General features: G+C 40.4%; 1 protein-coding gene across 1 annotated transcript in view; it reads left to right on the top strand.

The window, feature by feature from the left end:
• Positions 1 to 21,227, top strand: part of ntm (neurotrimin) — a 119,705-nt gene that overhangs the window by 72,562 nt on the left and 25,916 nt on the right. The window contains exon 2 of the mRNA XM_041952344.1: positions 7,093 to 7,325. Coding sequence (XP_041808278.1) covers positions 7,093 to 7,325 — 233 coding nt within the window. The remainder of the gene's footprint in view (positions 1 to 7,092; positions 7,326 to 21,227) is intronic.

Here is a 21,227-nt window from a genome sequence, read left to right as displayed (position 1 = left end):
CTTTGTACTCATTTTAGTTTAGTTTATGTTAAAAAAAAAAGAGAGATTACATTCTATCTATTTTATTTGTATTTTACAGAGCGTCCCAATTTCTCTGGGACCTGGGTTGTTCACTGTGTAGCAGAACTGTCATTTCTGCAGTACTGTACTGTTTCTTTTCATTTCCACTTTTATAAATAAATGGCTGCCAGAAAATTACCCTGGAATACTGTGGAGAATCAGGCCAAACTTTTAACAGACCATATATTCCTCATTTATTATGATTGCACTGCAAGAAACATTGTGTCCGTGGTTACTTTTGCATAGAATAGAGTTAAATCTTTTCTGGCTGCTGCCACAATGATTTAGAGAAGCTTCTTTCTTATGTTTAACTCTGCATCTTATCTTTACATTATGTCCTGGGTAAAGGTAATTCATGAAACGGACAATAACCAAAGCCATATATCATCCCGTCACATTTCAGACCTTACATCCCAAAGCCCAGAACACGTTCTGATGTGCTTTGACGGGTCATTCAAATGGAAACACACTGAGGTATCTGACATTTTTATTGCAACAAACACCAAAGCTTTGGCTTGAGTTGTGAGCAGTAACCTTTGTCGTGTTGTCCGTCAGTGGGTCTCAGTTCTGTTCCTCATAATCCAGAGAACAGTGGGCCAAGACTGCTAGGGGTTAATTTCACTAATGTGACAGCCTGGCTATAAAACACTTCCTGATTAGCTGGAATGAAACCTGCAGGACTGTCGGCCACAGTGGACGGGACTAAACACTGCCTGTCTGAAGTGCTGTTATATGTAGTTTCTAATATAGACAGCACCTCAGCAAAGACAAATTAACGAATTGGTCCTAAGCAGCATATTAATAACACAAACTCCATGCAGTTGGCATGTATGAAAGTTTGAAATGTAAGGAGGACAGAGGATGGTTTGATTGTACTGTAGAAGAATCTTAATCTCTGGAAATGGCTGATTCACTGTGTATTTTGTTATTTATTTAGACAATAGTTGCTTGATACATTTGTAGAGTGCTCCTAATTAGACGTGCATTTAATTTCCCTCTGTGCATATTGAACCTTGTGCTCCATGTTAACGTGATGGCATTCAATTCTTCCATGTTGGAGGTGATACAGAAATGTTAGGGTGCGTCTGACTGGGCAAGAATGCCATCGTGACGTTGACTTAAAAGTGACTGCAGTGCTTATAGAGACTGACATGTTAATTGCCATCACATTAATGTAATGAGGTAGATGTCTGAAAGCTATGGAAAAACCTCTGACAAAGAAAGAGAGCAAAGCTGGGCCACAGACTGATTTCATCTATAATTACAAACTTGTCAGTGCTGACTAGTTTTATTTGTACACTGTGTTTCATTTCCTAACCTGTGCAATGTCTATGACCCGCTTGAGCCATGGACACATGTCTTGGTTTAAGTTACAGCCATGGCCGTGATACAGTTCATCAAGTGCTTTGTCTTGAAACATGAACTGGGAAATATGGCCTTAAACACTAAAATGTGAAAACACCAAAAGATGGTCTAATAATTTTTGCTTAGTTAACTCATCTTGAACATTGCTTCGCATAAAGGAATACATTTTCCTCTGCGTGTAGAGTGGAGAAACAGTGTTTTCTGACTTTAAAGCTGTGAAGTCATTTGTCAGCAATTAGGGCTTTTTGAATTGTCACTTACACATGATATCCTTACTGACCTTAACAAGTAACACAATTTGATTTCATTTTTTCTAAGCTGTAATTCTAGTCTTTTTTTTTTTTTTTTTTCCAAATGCTGCACAGTTTTTCAGTGGTGCACCACATGGGGTCAACGCTTCTTTTAACGCCTGGACAAATCTCAGACACACTTGCAGTTGATGGAGGAGCCTGTTTGACCACACATTTAGACGATCGACTGGAGTGCAAACTGTGCTAAGCCCTTATAATTTCAGATTCGTCTTTACTTTTGTGCTGCTCAGCAAAAGCAGGGACCCACTGACTATGATGCAACACCCCCCATCCGTTGGCAGACGATGAGAAAGGAGCAATTTGCTTCTCAAGGCGTTGTAGCTGGTGAAGCATCAGCCAGCTGTACTTTAGATTGTCAATGATGTGTGACGAAAAACCCATGGCCATTGTTTTTTGAGTAAAATCCCACACAGCAGCAGCATGTTGACACAATTCAACTCTCCAGAGCAGCATATTAATCACATTAGCTCCTTGGATCGACACATCCCACCTACTGTACATTCACTTGTTCTGTCTGTAGAGTGTTTTTAGTGTATGCCACGATGTGGTGTGTCCTATTAAATGATGTGCGGTCAGTGGGTGTTAAAAGGATGCCGTCTTCTTAAGGATCATGAAAGATCAAGAGAGAGGCATATGACTAAGCAGTGACAATGACCACTTATAATCTTGGTGCAGGCTGAAAGACAGACAAATGATCTGGCATTAGAAATTCTCAACATGATGGCAAGCTGCAATCTTTGGAAAGTGTGGGAGAACAAAATCATCAAAGATGGATGAGGTGAAATGTCTCCCTGTGTTCTGGGGAACAGTTTCCCCAGCCCCTTAAAAGAACACACATTAAGTCTTATTTATTGTCACACTAAATCGACCTAAACCTGCAGAGACTGGGATGGCAGGTCAACAAAACAGGCCATGAAAGAGCAGTGTGGGAGCCTACAGTATATGACATCCGCCTTTGTTCATGAGAAATCTGATCAGTTACACCCAAAATGCACATATATACCAGTAAACCTTTAGCTTATGAAATCATATTCCATAACGTTTCATCGCAGTCTTTAGGTTCAATATGCATTAAATATGAAATTGAGTAGAAATGTTTCTTCTGTTGTGGGATTTAAAAGCACAGGCTGGTGAACATCTTCAGTTCAAGTGTATCTGAGTCATTAGACGGTAATGTTAATCTCTTCAGGGACTGCGTGTTGAAAGAGCTGAGGCTTGTATTCCTGGAAGCAAAGCTACTGATGACATAGTATTAAACATTAACTCAATTGATCCACAGTGTAAACAAAGTCTACTGGCAACATCTAATTGTGGAGCAACAAGTGTCATGTATTTTTAATGATCCTCACATTACTGTCAGAAAGCACACAGGGAGGAGAGTGGAGAAGCTGTTTGCTCACGGGTACATTTTCACCTCCCAATCTCACATCTCCCTTCCCTACCTCCTTTCATGCTTTTGAGGGGATTGACAATTTTGCTGGATTAAATGTTGTTTGCCATCTGTGCAGAAGCGATAAGGGGAGAATATATGGTATGTAAAATATTTATCCCTTCACTTTTCTTCTTGTTGATCTCTGGGGGGATTTGGCCGGTGAAGCATATAGTTTTTATAACAATAGCAACCAAAGTCAAATCAGATTTTCTGTTAAATAAGGTTCTAAAAATACCACATATATAAATTCAAGAGGATTATCTAATTAGCCGCTGACTTCCAATATGATGTAGGCCAAGCAATTTAAGTATAGTGTCGTATAGAAAGTACAGTACTGACATTACTGCAGAGATGTGAGTGACAATTTCTGCACATGCAGACCGAGAAAGTTTGGTAATGGAGTGTGCACTGCAAAACTCAACAAAAGAGGCTCCGGTGCTGCTTTTACTCTTTTTTCTCTACTCCATTTAATGACAATCAGAAGAGCAGATACTGCAATCACATATCTTATGGTTTGTTTTGTACTCTTTCATCGCACTCAAAGAGGCAGCACTCCCACTCGCACAACATGACTGCACAGAGTTTCTCATGAATTGGAAATTGGATGGCAGTGTAAACACGGTGCAAGGATACCTTCAACTGTGTCACTGACTGACCCTCTCAAATTAAAGGAAAACCACCGAAGGCTGTGTCTCTGTAGGAGGCTCTGAGCAAAGCCTCGACCTTGAACACTGAGAAGAACAGGAGGCTTACTGAGTTCTTTAAATACATACGATCAGGACTTTTTGGTTAAATGTTGCGGACCAATTTAGTTCTAGTTTCTGTTGCACTGTACTTTGTGTCAAAGTCCACTTATCAGCAGCTGATAATGAAGCGTGGTAATTTCAGAATGCACTTTACCACCTTACACCCTCAGCTTTTTTTTTTCCTCAAATTTGTATTTTTAAAAAGAATAAAACTGTTGTGAAATTGTTGCCATGGTAGCACTTCTTTGCTTCCTTAAAAACAAAGACTATTCAAGACAAACATGGGGGAAGTAGAGAACAGGATGGAAAAGATATTATATAACTCATCTATGATATAATGTGGAACATCAATATAAGGGGAGCATCAAAATGCACCAGTGAAAACAGTAAGACCTGGTCAGCTAGAGGCCCAAACTACAAAGGTACGAACTGGCATCTGTCTTCTCACATGTTGACAGAAGTGTCTCACAAGCACTTTCTGTTCTGTTTCAGTCTCAGCTGTTTTATACTTTTAGAACATGCGTACAAACCTGTTGCAGCCTATCGCCTATAAATACTACAGTCCGTTCTCTCTGAAAGCTGCTGTGAGAGACCAGTGTGGTGAGTGTTGAGCAGCCAAAAATAAATTAAGGTTAATGCAAATAATGAAGCTGAATGTATCATGTGCAAGTACGTTTAAATAAAACAACATCCTGTCTTCTCGATTAAAACAGAGACTCTTTCAGTGATGTAGAGCCTCGCTATCAATACAGAAGGGCGATGCATTTTGGAAGAAATCTGCTTCAGTGCATGTCTCTGTGTTGAATATGATATTTTCTGTCTTTTGGTTTTTGTTGCTGTCTCAAATTTACTGCCCAGAATTGTCCAGCCACTTTCAAAATGTCTGAAATGAAGACAGTTGGAATGACATTAGAATGAATCTTATCTGGATTCTGTGGACACGTTTGTTTGAAATAGAGAAAGCTTGAGCTTTTGTTCATGACTGTACCCTGTTTCCTGTGTTGGTGTGGAAACTGTGTGGGACTTGTTTGTTGAAGAATCAAAAATAGCTTCCCCTTCTGTGTTGATTAGAACATGGCTCTTAAGGCCAGGGCTCCACAAGGACATTGAGGCTGAGCGTAGATGTGGCAGTCACCAAAGAGGTTGTGTGTTGGACCTCTTCCAAGAAAAGTTTCAGCCTTCAGTTTTTATTCGTAAGTGAGCATCCATGTACATGCAAGCATGCATCCTCGCAAGTCTGCAGGAAACCTTCAAGGGCGACTAAACCTCCGCTGAAAAGCAAAGTGTTTCGCTTTGTCACATTGACAGTTTCAAGCCTGTTTCACCTCTGACCACATCCAGCATCGCTGATAGGTGTGGTGGGTGTCGTTACACCTGTGACCACACTCCTTAACCTCTTATATCATCATTTTAACAGGCATACCAGCTTTATTGTGTTGATTTTAAAGTCTGAGGGTTAGCACAGTTCAAACCGTGCTGTGTTTGGTGTCATTTATAAAATGCATTTACAGCTCAGAGAAATTAATTTACTGTAGCCATTAGAAATGAAAACCCTACTTTGAATACACTTTGTCATAGTAAATTGATCCCTCACCATATCACATACACTGCGATCCATTATTTTTGAAAGTCATCGCTCCTGTGTATTGATTACACACACACACACACACACACACACACACACACACCAGTTTTGTGTCTTCTTTCCTCACCATAGCACCACAAATGCCCCAAGGATGCCATTGACCCAAGTGTTGTCACTGAAGTGGAAGTGACTGATGCTGAAACAGAAGCTCTGACAGCGTAAATGGAGCTGAGAGTCTTTCAGCTGCTCTTGTTTCGAGCTCCACACCACGGCCATCATTCTAAACTGTTAATATTTAAATGTCCTGCTCTTCTGTACATTCGAAAAGTAGGCTATTGAAAGTTAAATAAACCCAGATGATAAATAGGCATTTGGCAGTAAAAAAAAGCACAGTTCGTACAAAGCATGAATTTCCCTCTGCTGGCACGCTCTGCTGTAAGTGAGACTTTTTTTCACTCCAGCTCCGTCAGTGCTTTCTCAGCAGTATCCAAAGATTTGTCATGAGAATACAGCAGATGTGTTGCTCTGTGGGAGCAGGCAAAGACCAGTGACCCAGCTCCTGTATCAAAGCTGCGTTTTGCGACTGGTGAAACCAATCTGTTGTGATTGCAGCGGAGCATGGAATCGCACCTTTCAGCTCATTGTCTCAATCACTTTTAAATGTCACAAGCCGAGTGTGTGGGCAGATTAACAAAAGAAACCTGATGACAACTCGATAGCCGCATTTGCATATGTACAACGTGTCTAGGCACCAAGCGCATTGACAAATTGTCAATATTCCGAGCAAGCTGTTAACATGATCGCTCACAGCTCAAATCTAGTAATATTCCAAGTTGATATTCTAGGTAAGAATATTAATTTACATTAAAATGTCCTCTTTTTAGAAGTGGACTAAGAACTGCTTCCAACATCGTATAATAACCCTTATAATTACCTTGAAAATCCCCAAATTCTACTATAGATGATTTGGTAGGAAAGTCAAAGACAAATGATAGTGTGTATGATAGTGCCCCCAGATATTAGAAACTTTTTTTTAAAACAATGATTATGGAAAATGTATTTCTTTCTAAGAAACCAACTAATATCTGTTTTGCTTTCTCAGAATAAGTATGTACAGATCCAGCTACCCCATGCTCTATCCATGCACTGTCTATGGTACAGGTTCAGCCTTTATAAGCAACAGGGAACAGTGAACCTTTCCTGCTGCAGAGAAAGCTGTGTGCAACCGAGAGTTCAGAGTCTGCTGTCTGCAACACTACACCAGCTGGTTTCACTGATTAGTTCCTCCTCTCTGGTTCTAGGTTTGCTAATCAGTGTGATGACTGTCCACCCGGGCCAGCCAGAAAAAATCATTCATAGATTTTCAATGAATAACAAATAGTCCTTATGTACTGTAAGGGAGGGGAGTAATTGTTGTATTTGACAAACATGGAATTTGAATTGTTTACTTGGCTTCATTGTGCACATTATGTCAAGCAAAAATGCTGGCTATGAATGTGACATATTTGTTGAGTATGTCAGTTAATCTTTAAATAACTGTTAGTCCATTTTGGTAAAAACCCTGTTTTCAATGCCGTTTGTATCCCTTTCCAGGTGTGCACAGGGGGACGTTGTCACACACACAGCATGGCTAAACCGGTCAAGCATACTGTATGCTGGAGAAGACAAATGGTCGGTGGATCCCAGAGTGAGTCTGGTGACCCTTAATCAAGAGGAGTTTACCATCAAAATTGAAAATGTGGACATGACAGATGAGGGGCAGTACGTGTGCGCAGTCCAGACCAGCAGTCGACCGAGAACCACATCAGTGCACATCCTCGTCCAAGGTAAAACGCACACACATACACACACACATACACACATCATTGTATTTCCTTACAGAGCTGTAGGGAAAAAGTATCTACTACTGAATGATTAAAGCATTAATACGATGTTTGAGTCACTAAGTGAATTTCTATGAAACTGATGTCCTTTTCAGTTCAGTTCTGCAGTTCAGCAGGTGCAAAATGTAAAAAAATAACAACCAACTGACAGCAGCACAGCCGAACACTCTAATGAGCACGTCAGTCTGTAATTATACACTTTCATCAGCATCACACACATGCATGCATACATACAATTTTTACCAGCAGCAACAGTGCGGCTGGTATTTTTTTCACCTTGTGTGCGTGTGTGCGTGTGTGTGTGTGTGTGTGTGTGTGTGTGTGTGTGTGTGCATGCGGCAAAATGAAGGCTGAGTTTGAAGATGGGTGCGGTTTAAAAAAGGGCACTGGAAGTAGGACCGGAAGGAAGAAGGGAGCTTTACACCCCTCGCCCACATTCGTTTCAGGTCGTGGATCACTGTATCCCGCTTTCAATCATTCTCTGCAGCTCTGACACTTTAGGTAAAACTAGAGAGCTTCTTCCGATGGGATCACACAGCAGTGAGTTTGGTGAAATAGGTGAACTGTAACAGATTTATTCATTATCCCAAACCATCCTCACATGGTCAACTTTTAACCAACCCCTTTGACCTCTTTGGCACCTTTCGCAGTAGAAACACTAACCTTGTCAGGACCAGCAGTCCTCATGGGGACCAAAGTCTGGTCCTAATGAGGCAAAGTGTCATCTCTGAATTCCTGGTTAATTAGGGCTTGGGGTAAGGTGTGAATTGAGGTTAGGTTAAGGTTAGGGTTTGGCATGAATTGCTTATGGTTAGGGTTAGGCTGTCCACAATGAATGGAACTCAGTGCAGTGTCCTAACAAGGATAGCTTCACAAACACAAGACAAAGTCAAGCTAGTATACATTAATATTAATTACCAGCCACAACAGAGTGAGCTGTATCGTTTCCATCTTGTGAGTCTGCCTGTCCATGTCATCATGGCCAAATGTGGTCCTGGAGACGCCTACTGGCAATTTCAGCGCTGTTCGTCTGTCTGTCCGCGGACAGATGAATACTCATGGGTCACACCGTCAACATGTTGACGAGCATCGCTGCTGGTGGGTCTCTAGATGTTTTCATTTATTTATTTTTGTGCTGGCTTACACTGTATGATTGGTGATCATGTTATTCCTGAGCACCAGCACGTGAGGGCATAAGTGAACAAACCAGAGAGTGAAAAGAAACCTGGGCTCTCTTTCTTGAATCTCATTTCCAAAATCATTGCTCCACTGGAGCAATTAGGGGCTAAATGCCTTGCTCAATGAGAGGGAGGAGAGTGTATTCCTCATTCATGATGTTAGGTGAGGTTAATGGGGAATACCAGATGTTAAGATACTTTGGCTAAAATGAGCTGTGGAGTTGTGATAGTGTCTGCTGTGTACACATAGCATAATGGGATGGTTTAATGCTACCAATTTCATATGCACATGATCTGTGTAGCATAAAAAGCCGCTCATAAGATGATATCCTCGATCTCATAAGAGAGAAAGAGCCAGATAATATATATATATATAAATGTCCATTTAGATTTCTTGTGCTTTCTGTTTCTCTACAACATGATGCCAAACAACAAAAGTGACATAATGGTCAATGACGACACAGTAAGCTGCTTAACCAGCACGAGCTGCATTTTAACCACATTTCTCTTAACTGTCTTATTTGTAGCTTCTGAACGGATCAAAGTGAACTCAGTAGACTTTTTTATTATTTTTACCTTCCTATATTATATACTGTACACACACACACACATCTGATGTGTATGTGTGTGTGTGTCTGACCATCTGATACTTAGATTCAGCACACGAGTGGGCTTACCCATTATTTCCGATTCTCATCCCATTACTCATATTATTTGGACCACCTGCCCATTATATGTGACAGAATTCAATCCAACAACATGTTTTCAGCTAGATGGAAAAGAGTTACTGCATCTTCAACACAAGCACAGAGTAATAATGACACGTTAGTTACATCTTAGTTCCACTGCAGTTCCTAATGAGTTTCTGTGTATATTCACTGAAGTCATGCACATTCATATACGATGTAGAGAGCCAGCTGGGTCACAGGGCAGGAGTGAGCAGCTGCACCTGCCTGCAGGCGCGTCTTACTGAAGAGCACTTTGACGAGTGCGGATGCAGAGGTTGCCACAGTTCAAAAGGGTGAACTTACAATGTTAAGGTTAAGGACAGTCTAATGGTCTTTTTTTTGTCTTCTTCTGAAAACTTCAGCCAGGGACACACACGAGGTGGAAGCACCACGATTAGTGATAGGTCAACTGTCACAGAAGCACATTTATCCGCACTCCTCCCATCAACAAGCGATTCTGCTCCTCTGCTCTTTGTAATCACAGCTGTGTGATGAAGGCCTTCTCTCCTGCCTATGTGTGTGTGTGTGCCTGCTCATCTCTCTCACTCTCTGTTTAACATTAGAAGCAACTGACAAATGTGTGGAACAAGTACCTAATTTATAAAAACGCAATCACACTCAGCGGTGGATGGCAAGATTTTGATATTTCCTCATGGTGGGAAAATTTCATCAGCAGAATTGAAACTCCAAGAGAACAGCAGGGAGGGGTAGAAAATCAAAAGGGTTGGCAAGCATGGGATGCATATTTCATCATGTATCAGAATGATCATTTGTAATATATCATTTCCATTGTTTAGAATAGATTATCAGTGTGTTTTCCTGCCAGATTCACCCAGAAAATAGAACAAAAACAGATCGCGAGCTGGCTGTGGAACTCCATGCCACGCCGGACTCCGTCTGAACAGCCCAACATGGGCGTCAAAAGGAAACGGGTAACGTGTCGCAGCACTTCCTCCTCCTTACTTTGGGAATCCCGATAGCCCTGAAAGATATTTTTCCTCAACCCCAAGTTGTTGTCTCAAAAATATGTTTCAGGGTTTTGGGGGCGTTATACTTCTTAGAAAGCTAAACCTGAAAACTCAGGAGACCAAAATCTTGCCACAGTAACACACACTGATACCTGGAGATGCTCTGTTGATTATGAATGGAAGTCTACCTCCATGGATGGCGTTTGAAGTGCAACCTCATATATTCAATCCCATGATTCACTGAATCCCAGGTTGTATTCAGACATACTTCGTGTGACATGAATCATTCAGCTGACATTTTATTCAATAAAACAACACACTTGCAATATTCTTTGGAGGGTTATTTATACACGTGCCTGAGAAGAATTAATTTTGGTAATGGAAATGTGGAGGCAGGAGGTCAGTTAAACTGTATATCCAGTGTATCAGTAGAGTTCCAGTGGAACAGTTTTATATTCTGAGAAAATAATATCACTGTTTTGTACAAGTGAAAATAAATAACGTAGTGCTGCATGTTTATACGAGAGAGAAGAACAATAAATATTTAGCTCTAATATCATATAAATGCATAAAAAAGACTGATGATGATTGATTGATATGTATACACAGTATAACTAATAAAAGCAGAGGTGTCATGTCCCTGCAGTTTCCCATTATGGGCAAATAAAGCTTATGATGGTGCCTATATGCGATAATAATGTCCTTTGCCACTCACATGCCTGTTTAAGTGATGAACTGCACTACTTGTGCTTGTTTCTACAGATGATCACAAATGTTTTAGACTCATCTTACAATTTTGTGGCCTGTGCTACAAAGCTTTGAACCTATGTAGCACCAGTGCTATGTCCAATAGAGTTAACGTACAGCCCTGGCAAGGGGACACTGCAGCTCAACCCCCTTGATGAGCAACTTGCTGCAATAATCTGAGAATCCCTCCTGACTGGCTTAGTGATAGAGGTGGAGGGGGACACAGAGAGCAAGAAGCACTGGATGACCCAGTTACGCGGTAATTTGTAGGTCCTCGTTTGAAAAGTGGGTAAAGCCAAATGCATCGAAAACAGCATCTCTTTAACTGTAGTTTGACCCATTGTTGAACTCATTATCTATGAGAATAAACATGCAAGTTTTGTTTAATGATTTCAGATCCAATTAATTCTGATTCCTGATTAAACTGTTGGTGCAACATATGTTAGAAAAAAACAGATATCTCTGATCTCAGATATTTTATAAATGGCTTTTATGTGTTTTGGCAAACGATGCAAAAAAAATTGTGAGAGGTAGTATTTTTTCCACAGTTTTATCAATTCCAAACCATCCATCTGCCATCAAAGGATGCATGGGTCATAGTTTCCATGGAGGACATTATCCTGTCAAGTTTTTATCTCATGAACCCTAAGGTTTGCTTTGAAAGTGTCGTACATCTTCTTGCATATGCAACAATTATAGATGAGACCCCTGGTCTACAGCTTTGCAGCTGCATTCTGGACCACTTGTAAATGACCCAGTGGTTATTGTGAAAAGATGTAGGATTAGTGACTAAGCATTTTTTTTCTGTCCAAATTAGGACAGAAGTTGGTGGTCTTAGTGTCACTTGTGTTTTATATTGTATTTATATTTCTGTTTCCTTGCCTAGAACTTGCTACAAGCCACAATGTGAATTACTTTGTCCTACCAGCAAACATTTTGGAAATTAGGAAAGTATTGCTGAATTATTTTGCTTGCAGAATCAAACTTGAAAAAGTTTACATTTTACATTTACATTTTTTTTTCTTGCATTCTTGCGTTTATTGGCCAGTATGGTGAAAGGGCAGACACACCAAGATACGACTACAGTCCTAACAGACACCCACAGTATACTCCATCAGAGTAAAACATATATTTATTAAACCATATTTTATTTAGTGGTGCAGGTGGTGCTGTGGCAGTTTGGTATTCCGGTGCTTAGCGGCGAGCGCATGATGCACAGGTGTCCACAGCTGCGTTGTACTGCAAACGCTTCTCCTTCAGTTCATTAAATTCCTGCAGCCATCTGAAGGCAGCAGGACACGTATGATTTTAGAGGTGCCCGCATAAGAGTGGAGAGCCATTTCATACAGCTGCCCGCGGACTTCACCTGGATTAAATCACATTGGAAATGATATCAGGCTGCTACATAATAGCCACATCAGACTGGTCAACTTCACGTCTGTTTGTTTTTACAGTGTATATACACAGTATAACTAATAAAGCACAGGTATATGTCCCTGCAGTTTACCATTATGGGCAAATAAAGCTTACGATGGTGCCTTTTTTCACGTTATTCTTGAAATGCATTACTGTGCACGCACTGCTGTATTACATTTTGCAATATGATGTAGCGATTTCCAAAATGGAGCAAATTAAGACATTTAATTTTTAGTGCAATTCCTCTAATCAACAACAAAACACGTGTGATTCTGTGTGTTTAGGTTGTGTCATTTTGTAGTATCCAGACAGCGATATGATTTCCCGTCTCTCCACTAACTGAACTATGCGTCATTGTGATTGGAGACCAGTGATGTGACTGGCTGAGAGCCCCCCCTCACCTGAAGTCCATTCACCTAGCTCTTCTGCAGTCTTGTACATACATTAAATGCACAGATTTTTCTAACCAGCTGACAAAATGAACTCATGATCTCATGGTCACTTCTCTCATCGTCTAACTAAAGACTCGTCATGTTTCCCTCGTTGTGAATAAAGAGAACGATGGTGAACACTGAGGAAAGTAAAGATTTGCTAGGCTAGGTGTTAGGGCTACATTAACTTCACGTTTTTAAACACACTGCCTGCCTTGCTTCAGAATCAAAATATTGTCGAGAAAGAAGAAAACTGCAGGTGCGCAGTATGCTTCAGCATTTTTGCACCATATTTTCATATTTCTTCAAAATACAAACCTTTAAAAATACATGACAGCCAATACATTGAGGTTCTGCTTATACAGTATCCAGCAAAACAAGTCAATGCTGTATGAAGAGGGTCAAGGCTTTTTTTTCCTGATCATAAAAGTATTATGGGCTTTCGGTTCCAGAGACTGCACATTACTTGTTTGGTTGGTTGGTCTTTAAGTAACTGCTCAAAATTGAAGGATACCTGCGACCACGGCCATGTGCACACCGTCTATGTGTAAACATCTTCCCACACCCCAATACAATAAATATGCTCAAACTACGAGTGAATATTATCTGAACTCACTGTTGCCTTGGTGACAGCAAAACCAGGAGAAAAGTGGGTTCACTGAGGCAGCCATGAAATACTTGAACAGCGCAGACTGCAATACAATGTGTGGGGTTACTGTATGTGCTGCTGCTGCCACTCTCTACCAAACAACACAGGGAATGAAAGTATTTGCCACCTGACTGAAGCCATCTTCCAATCCTCCAGTCTTGTAGCAGGTGGTGTAGAAAGAAAAGCCCTGCAGGATAGTCTATTACAAGTTTTCTTTTTTTACAGACAGAAAAGCTTGTTTATCAAAACACTTGTTTCCTGTTTTGTAGAGTTTGGGGCTTCTTTTTGCCGCTGTGGCAGAGCCTGAGGATGATGACGTCAGTCTATCGGTTCATTCTACACTTTGGTCCAGAGCAGGATATATCGACAAACAGCTAAACAGATTGCCGTGAAATTTAGCCGAAAAATGTATGACCCACCAGAGGATGATTCATAATGATGCTGTTGACCCAGTGACCTTTTCAGCAGTGCCACCACCAAGCAAAAAATCACTGCGCTAAATGTCATAGCAGACTTCCGTAAAATGAAGCACAGTCATGCTCCAGAGGATGAACACTTTCCATTTCTGAACTCCATGAGCTTCCTTTCTTCGGCTGCAGCCTTCATATCAAAATGTCATTAGATATCTCACAGACTACTTGGCTGGTTGCCATTAATTTTACTGAGCTTGTTTAGGCTCCACGTTAATGACCTGGTAGAAACATACACTTTAGCTCTATGGACGGCAATGTCAGTCTACTACTTTGGCTTAGACTGAAATATCCCAGTAAATGTTGAATCGGATTGAAGCCTATTGGATAAAGAAAAATTAGCTGGAGCCCAAACATTATTTTAGACATTTTAGAGTGTTTGAAAGCTCAGTGATTGGAGCACGAGGTGAGATTATTTGATTTTCACCCATTTCTTTTTAGACAATCAAAATAAACACACACATTCTCACAATCTTTTTCTTACAGATGAAAAAATGAAACTAAAACATAATGAGCCCTAAGCTGTATGTGATGAACACTGCAACTTATAGGAACCTTTTAAGTGGTTGCTTACATCAGTTCATCCTCAAACATATTGTGATGCTGGCAAAAGCTCTAAGTACTGGACTCAAATGCACGACTCAGACACAAAACAAAAGGGCTTCAGGCCGATTTATTAACAAACTCAAAGTGGTCTCCCAAAAATAGAAACGAAGGATGTTCAAAAATGCAAAGTACAACAAAACACAAAAGTACAACAAAAGGTGCTAAGGATATTCTCTAATGAAAAAACAAACACAAGACTCTTTAGTCGAGGCAGGGATCACTAGGACAAAACGCTGGACTGACGTGTAACACAGGGTTGGCACAAGACAATCTGGCACAGGACAGGGGAAACACAGACATTATATACACGAGGTTTAATTGTTGTTTAGTTTCCCCAATATGCAGCTCTCTATACTTTCTGTTTTAGTGTGTTGTCAGGTTTAAAAATACAGTTACTGTCATTGCATATTATCTCTTCAGATTGCACTTTATTTGCTGATGCCTGCAGGTTTGCTGTCTTTAAAAGCAAAGACGTTGTGGACTTATCCTCACTTCTCTCATGTGATCTTACATCACTCATTTCCATGCAACCAACCAAAATGTCACTATTTTCAGTGGAGCACAGAGATGTGACTACAACAAGTGGTACAAGGCTCCAAAGAAAGGCCGAAACTGAAATCACATTACAGTCAACCTTTTAATGCCAAATCAACTGCAGATAGTTAGTTCTTTGTTTTCTCTGCTGAATTATCTCATACTGCACATAATCATATTAACATTCGATCGTGTCTGATCTGTTAAATCTTGTGCACTTGTTATACATTATATGACAGTTGCCCACCTCCATATTGTACTGCACAGTGCTGGAGTTAAGCAAAACCTCCACACATCACCAGCTTCGTGTAAATGAATAACACTGTGTGATTCGTATGCCTGAGAGGAAGAGCCAATCTTTGTTCTTTGTCCTGTGTCCATTTTGAAAAATGCTATACTGGGTGGATTGTGAAATAAAAAGGGAGATGTTTGTCCACTGCATTGACGAATCCTTTCATCCCAGCAACAGTATACTCAGTAGTTCTGCTGCCAAAAAATTCAGTGTCCATGCTGTGCTGTTTGTATATCTTCTGATCATGAGGACAGTATAGGCTGCATTCCTAAGAAGTGATACTCGATCAATCCCTGTGGGAAAATTCTCTTGTAGCTCGCCCAAGAGGTCAGAGATCAGGGTCAGCTACAGAGCAGCAGCCCCGGAGCTGATCGAGATTAAGTTCTTGGATGAATGCACCTCAGCCAGGTGGGTGCCGAGTTACGGGGGGGGGGGGGGGGGGGGGGGGCACTATACAAGTGATAAGGCTCTGATGCCACTGTTCACCTGATAACTCCTCTCAAAGATGTCAGTGGATAGCTGAAATAAAACACAATAGCTGTTTATCTGTTTTGTCTCAGAGGATGATGAAAATGTGTCCACACTCGAGAGAAAGCTAATACTTTACTGTGTAATGTATAACAATGCATACAGTGGCTATGTCACTGAAAAAGGTTTAGAGTGGGTGGGTGAAGCATCTATCTGAGGGAGGGCTTTGTTTGCTTTCTCTTTGTCAGTCCTGATAGATAGATAGATAGATAGATAGATAGATAGATAGATAGATAGATAGATAGATAGATAGATGCATGAATATATTTTTGGCCAGAGGGCAGAAAAAACATCAATAGCCTTCACCTTATGTGCAGTTGCACAGGGTGATTTGTGTTGGTTTGATGACAAATGTCAATGTCAAATGTCACAGTTACACTGTGTGCGCCACATTACAGCTGAAAGACATTTCCATGCAGAACAGCCATGGTGGGGTATAGTACGGATAATTCTATCAAGTTTTAATGTGAAAGATACTCAGAGGACAAAAAGCCCCTTGGCGTGGGGTGAACGGGGGAAGGTGCATGGCAGGGAAGTTAGTTATTGTAACTCGATCAGCTCATTTGGCCGCACAAACAGAGTCAGCAGTTGCAACGGCAGTGACTCGCAACTCATGGATTTGCATTCGAAGTTTGTGCTTCTTTTTCTGATTCATGACCCAGTCAAACCCAAACACAGAGACATGATACCCATATCTGTCAATTCAGTGATACCTACACTTTATCATCAGTGTCTATTGCCAATACACCTGCCTAAAAATCATCATGTGTGGAAGTTTTAAGGTGACAATTATCAGAGTTTGGCCTGAGAGGGGCCCCGGTGTCAGATTTTGGAAACCGCTGCACTGCAACATACAAAACAAGAGATACAATGAAGAGTTGAATGATACAACACACACTCATTTGTTGTGATATTTATATATTCAATTCAGCATTTTGTTTTTTGTGTGTGTGTGTTTTTTGTTAAACGACAAAACAAAACTTACTTGTATCCATGGACTGACTAAAAAAATAAAACACTGTGTTCATAGTTCTTCAGGAATTCCATGTATATTATTGCCAGCCATTGTTTTGTACCAGCATGTTTGTTTTTCCGTGCTAAATTATTTATTAGTGCACTACCACATACTGCTTTTGACAAATGCTGCAAGATTCCACCACCCACACGCTGGCTAAACTGTATTATTACAATAGCCCACTAGTTGACTTGGGGCAGTCTTTGATGGACTGCAATACTTTCTCAGAGATGATGTGAAGCTACACCTCTATTATTAGGAATTTTTACATGCTTTATGTGAAGTGAAGGCCAGAAAATACAGATTCAGTGGCTCAACACATACAGACACACGTAGTCACAGTTTTAAATGCACCTTCAATAAGCACAATGCACATTACAGAGGGCATTTATTGACTTTTTATATGCTGGTATTCGTAGACTTGCACAGGAAAAAAAATGTTTGGCAAAGCAAAAGTTCAGTTTTGAAGTTATTCTGGCTCTACACAAACCTGTAGTACAAAACACAGTCCTCAGTAGATTAGCATTTCTACTTATTTCATTTTTATTTGAAATTGTTGATTTTATTACAACAGTCCTCTGGTACTAAGCAATATATTGGAAACATTTGCTTTAAAACATCAGAATTTCAGCACACACAAAGATTATGAACAGGTTCCACTTTATTCACTGTGGATAATACACTGTGAATGAAGTGGATGTGGAGGTAAGAATATCAGGACAAAAGCTCGCATCCTGACAGCCTCCACTGAACAAATCTGAAATGCAACCTTCTGTTTTTATTCCACAAACAGGTTCAGCCTTGGCCTCTTGCACCACAGCAAAACATAAGCAACACTGACATGCTTGCTGTATGCTTTTGTCATTCATGAAGGGTAAATGGGGATTAAGCTGACATCCAATAAATTATTCATAGAGATTTTGTCTTCCAAACAAGTCTGATGTGACTAAAACAAGTTAAAGCACTGGTGACACCCTTTTCATATGCTCTAAGTTGATGAGCCTCAAATGTCAGAATAGAGATGTGTCCTTGTTACTTTGAAATGGAAATGACAAAAAGATCCATGGACAGATCTGTCAGGAATAAAAAAACGAAGAAAAAAAAAACAGTATTTTTTCAGGAAAACTGAAAAGAGTGAGGCATCCAAAGGAAATCATTGCAGTCATATGCAGACATCAACCATGTCCGACACCTGAAATGTGTTATTTGTGTGTCTTGAGACATTCAGAGACATCACCAAATGTGTTATACAATGTGAGCAGTGCCTGAATGTGAGTCTAAAAACACCACACACGACAACAGCTTTCATTTACATGTGCCCATGGAGGCCGTCACATCAGAATGCTAATAGCTGTGGAAAACTATACACTAAATACATGTATTGATTCACGGGTGAGGTGATTAATTACACACAGATTTGAGCTATAAATGTGTAAAATGATAAATGCACATTTTACTTTACATAAATATTAAACTAAAGTATGTCTTCAACTCCACCTTAATACAATAATCAGAAGCCGATATGCACATTGAAAGAGTTATAGGCTGTTACTACTGTATTCGTGCCTCCTCTCCACATTTGTCATGACGTGATCTCTTTGTCTTGCGGCTCATCACACTGTGTGTTCAGACAGAACGCAGAGCGAATTTAAGAGGTGGCACAGTTTTTCGAAAGTCAGCGGAAAGACAATTAAATGCAAATTTGTCTGAGGCGACATGAATCGACGCAAAGACGTGTCCTTCTGAGGCTTGGCAGAATTGTCTGATATCAATATTCTTTACTGGCGATAGGGTTGTTCTAATGGGACTGCAGTGGGAGAGATGGGGGACAGAATCCAGTCCTAAGCTTCTGCAGTCTGACTTAGAGAAATCAAGTGGGTCAGCTCCTTGTGTTTCACCCGACACTGTTGAAGTGGCTTTAAGGTGGATTTATTTTCCTCAGTTAAATGGTCTAATTTATTGTAACCTCGAGGCCATGGTCTGATATATTTGTCAATCAACATTTAAAATGTTGTGGCGTCTTGACCAGTTGCTGATTGGCTGCTTTGTGTAACACAATCTATACTGAGGTTCTCGGAGGTCAAATGCTCCATGCTTTCACTGTTGACATTCGCGTCGTATTAATATGGTTCAACCAGGAACTGGGGAATGGTGCATTTCACACACAATATTACATATTGAATGGAGAGTAAAGGGTGATAGTCTTTCTTTTACATAACAAAGTTAAATTATAGTCAGTGCAGTAACCTGCATAAAAGGAACACAAATATCTGCATGAAAATCATATTGAATGTTCCACTGACAGCACAAGCAGCCTGTGACTGAACCTTTTTACCCTTTTTTTTTAAGCTAATCATTTATTTTGCCGTGAGGAAGTTTGGCCCTAATAAGCATCTTATTTACTTTTTCTCTATTTTTTCTATTCATATTTTGTTATGTAAAGCATATTCTAAGCTGTGCACAAGAGGACCTTGTTTACTCTAAGCTGCGATGAAGTGTCTCCCTGCAGCAGAAACCACAACAATGCTTGGATCAGTGGGGACGTTCAGTAATATCCAGCTGAAAATCACTTTAAACTGATGTGCTGCTTTTGAAAAAAATGTGTGTTTCTGTGAAATGGTTTGGTCTAGTTCAGAGGAGCTTTACTGTATATCCAACACAGACAAACATATTAAACAGGTAATAAAACAACACAGTTGCATCATATTTTCACCCACCATCTGTCAACCCTGTCAACTGGTAATGTAACTTGTAGCTATTTCAGCATTACAACTGTTAGTCAGTTTATCAGCACTGATATCATGGTATCAAGTGTTCTGTAAGTAGACTTACTGTGGTCTTCCATCCATGGTGGTTTTTCTTACCGAAGATCCAGATACCATCGCTGTGGATCTTTTCATTTTAAAGGACTAGCTCTTTGATCCACTGGAGAGCCTTTCAGTGGTTCTTTTGAGTGATCAATAAAAAAATGGAAAGGTCATAAGGAAGGATGCATCCACACATGCAGGTTTGCACTCCTGATTGTAAACACCTGTCTTCACCTTGGAGCAGCATTCTCCATGGAGCTGGTAATGTCATTCCTGAACAAAGTGCTCTGAATTATAGATCTATCCTTTGCTTGTTCAGAGGCGTTTGCTCTGTGCTGTTTTAAACTTGCTGTATAAAGTATAGCACTTAGAAAAACAGTTTGTTTGACGTCATGTACAGCGCTTCAAATAACCTGGAAGCTGAAGCTGTGTTTCTGCCAGGCTGGATTGTATTTATGTGAAATGCTTTAGAAAATTGTTATCTTTTTGCTTTGTTAGTGCTACATGGGAACATTAAGAAAGTGGAGATAAAACATTTTTTATGACAGATATATGTCAAATTGGTTACCTAAGGATTGCATCTTTCCACCACCTGCTGTACAATTCTACACAGTACCATTCCTCTCGAGTACCATGGATAGTTAAGGTGGTTGCCTGAGAGGATCTTTGTCCAATATTTCATTTAGAAGACAGCTTGATTAAGCAGCCTGCCTTCAGAAAAAGACTGGTAGCCATAAAATTGTCTGGCTGCTAAGAAATCAATACATTTTCACAGCTCTGGTTTATGCAGCAGAAAGTGCAAACACAATACAAGTCAACGTGCTTTAAGAATTTATCTCGAATCAATTGAATGCTAGTACAGTAATCCTCAGGAGTTCTTATTAAGTGAAACTGCATGGGAAACAGGTGTTATTATCTCACCCCATTCAGAGATATTCAATGAGATGTGCTCAGTGGTTCGGTTTCCATGTGCTCAGTGGTTCTGTTTCCTTGGGCGACGGTGCGGTTCTGTTTCCATGGGCGACAGTGCGGTTCTGGATATAGTTCTCAGAGCCTAATTTTGTGCAGGGTAACATGAAATCTCACGAGCGTTAAAGAGCAGTGAACTCCTCTTACAATCCAAAAACAAGCTCCTAACTTGCAGCTTCCAGCTCACCTTGTCCCAAAGTTCTGTTCACCTCACTGTATTTTAACCTTAATGTATACATTGAGCTCAGCCTTGAGTTGCCTGGTCAGTATTTCAAGCTTCACTCACTCAGTAGGAGCACATGGCAAACTTGTCATTGTACGTATTCACTCTCTTTTAGCTCTGGTTTTGTTCTCACTCAACTCTGAAGGTCTCTTTAGCTGCTAATTGTTCCACTGTGGGCACCAGTTAGCCTCTAACATTGTCTGTCGGCTGTTTGGTGCTGAGCGTACAGTGGATTTATCAGAGCTTTTCCACTGAAAACAGGTGCCTGCTGCAGGCAAAAAGGG

This window comes from Chelmon rostratus, chromosome 14 (assembly GCF_017976325.1).
Source record: "Chelmon rostratus isolate fCheRos1 chromosome 14, fCheRos1.pri, whole genome shotgun sequence".
Taxonomy (NCBI): Eukaryota; Metazoa; Chordata; class Actinopteri; order Chaetodontiformes; family Chaetodontidae; genus Chelmon; species Chelmon rostratus.
Note: the sequence above shows the minus strand (reverse complement) of the source record. Positions and strands in the feature narration are given on the sequence as shown.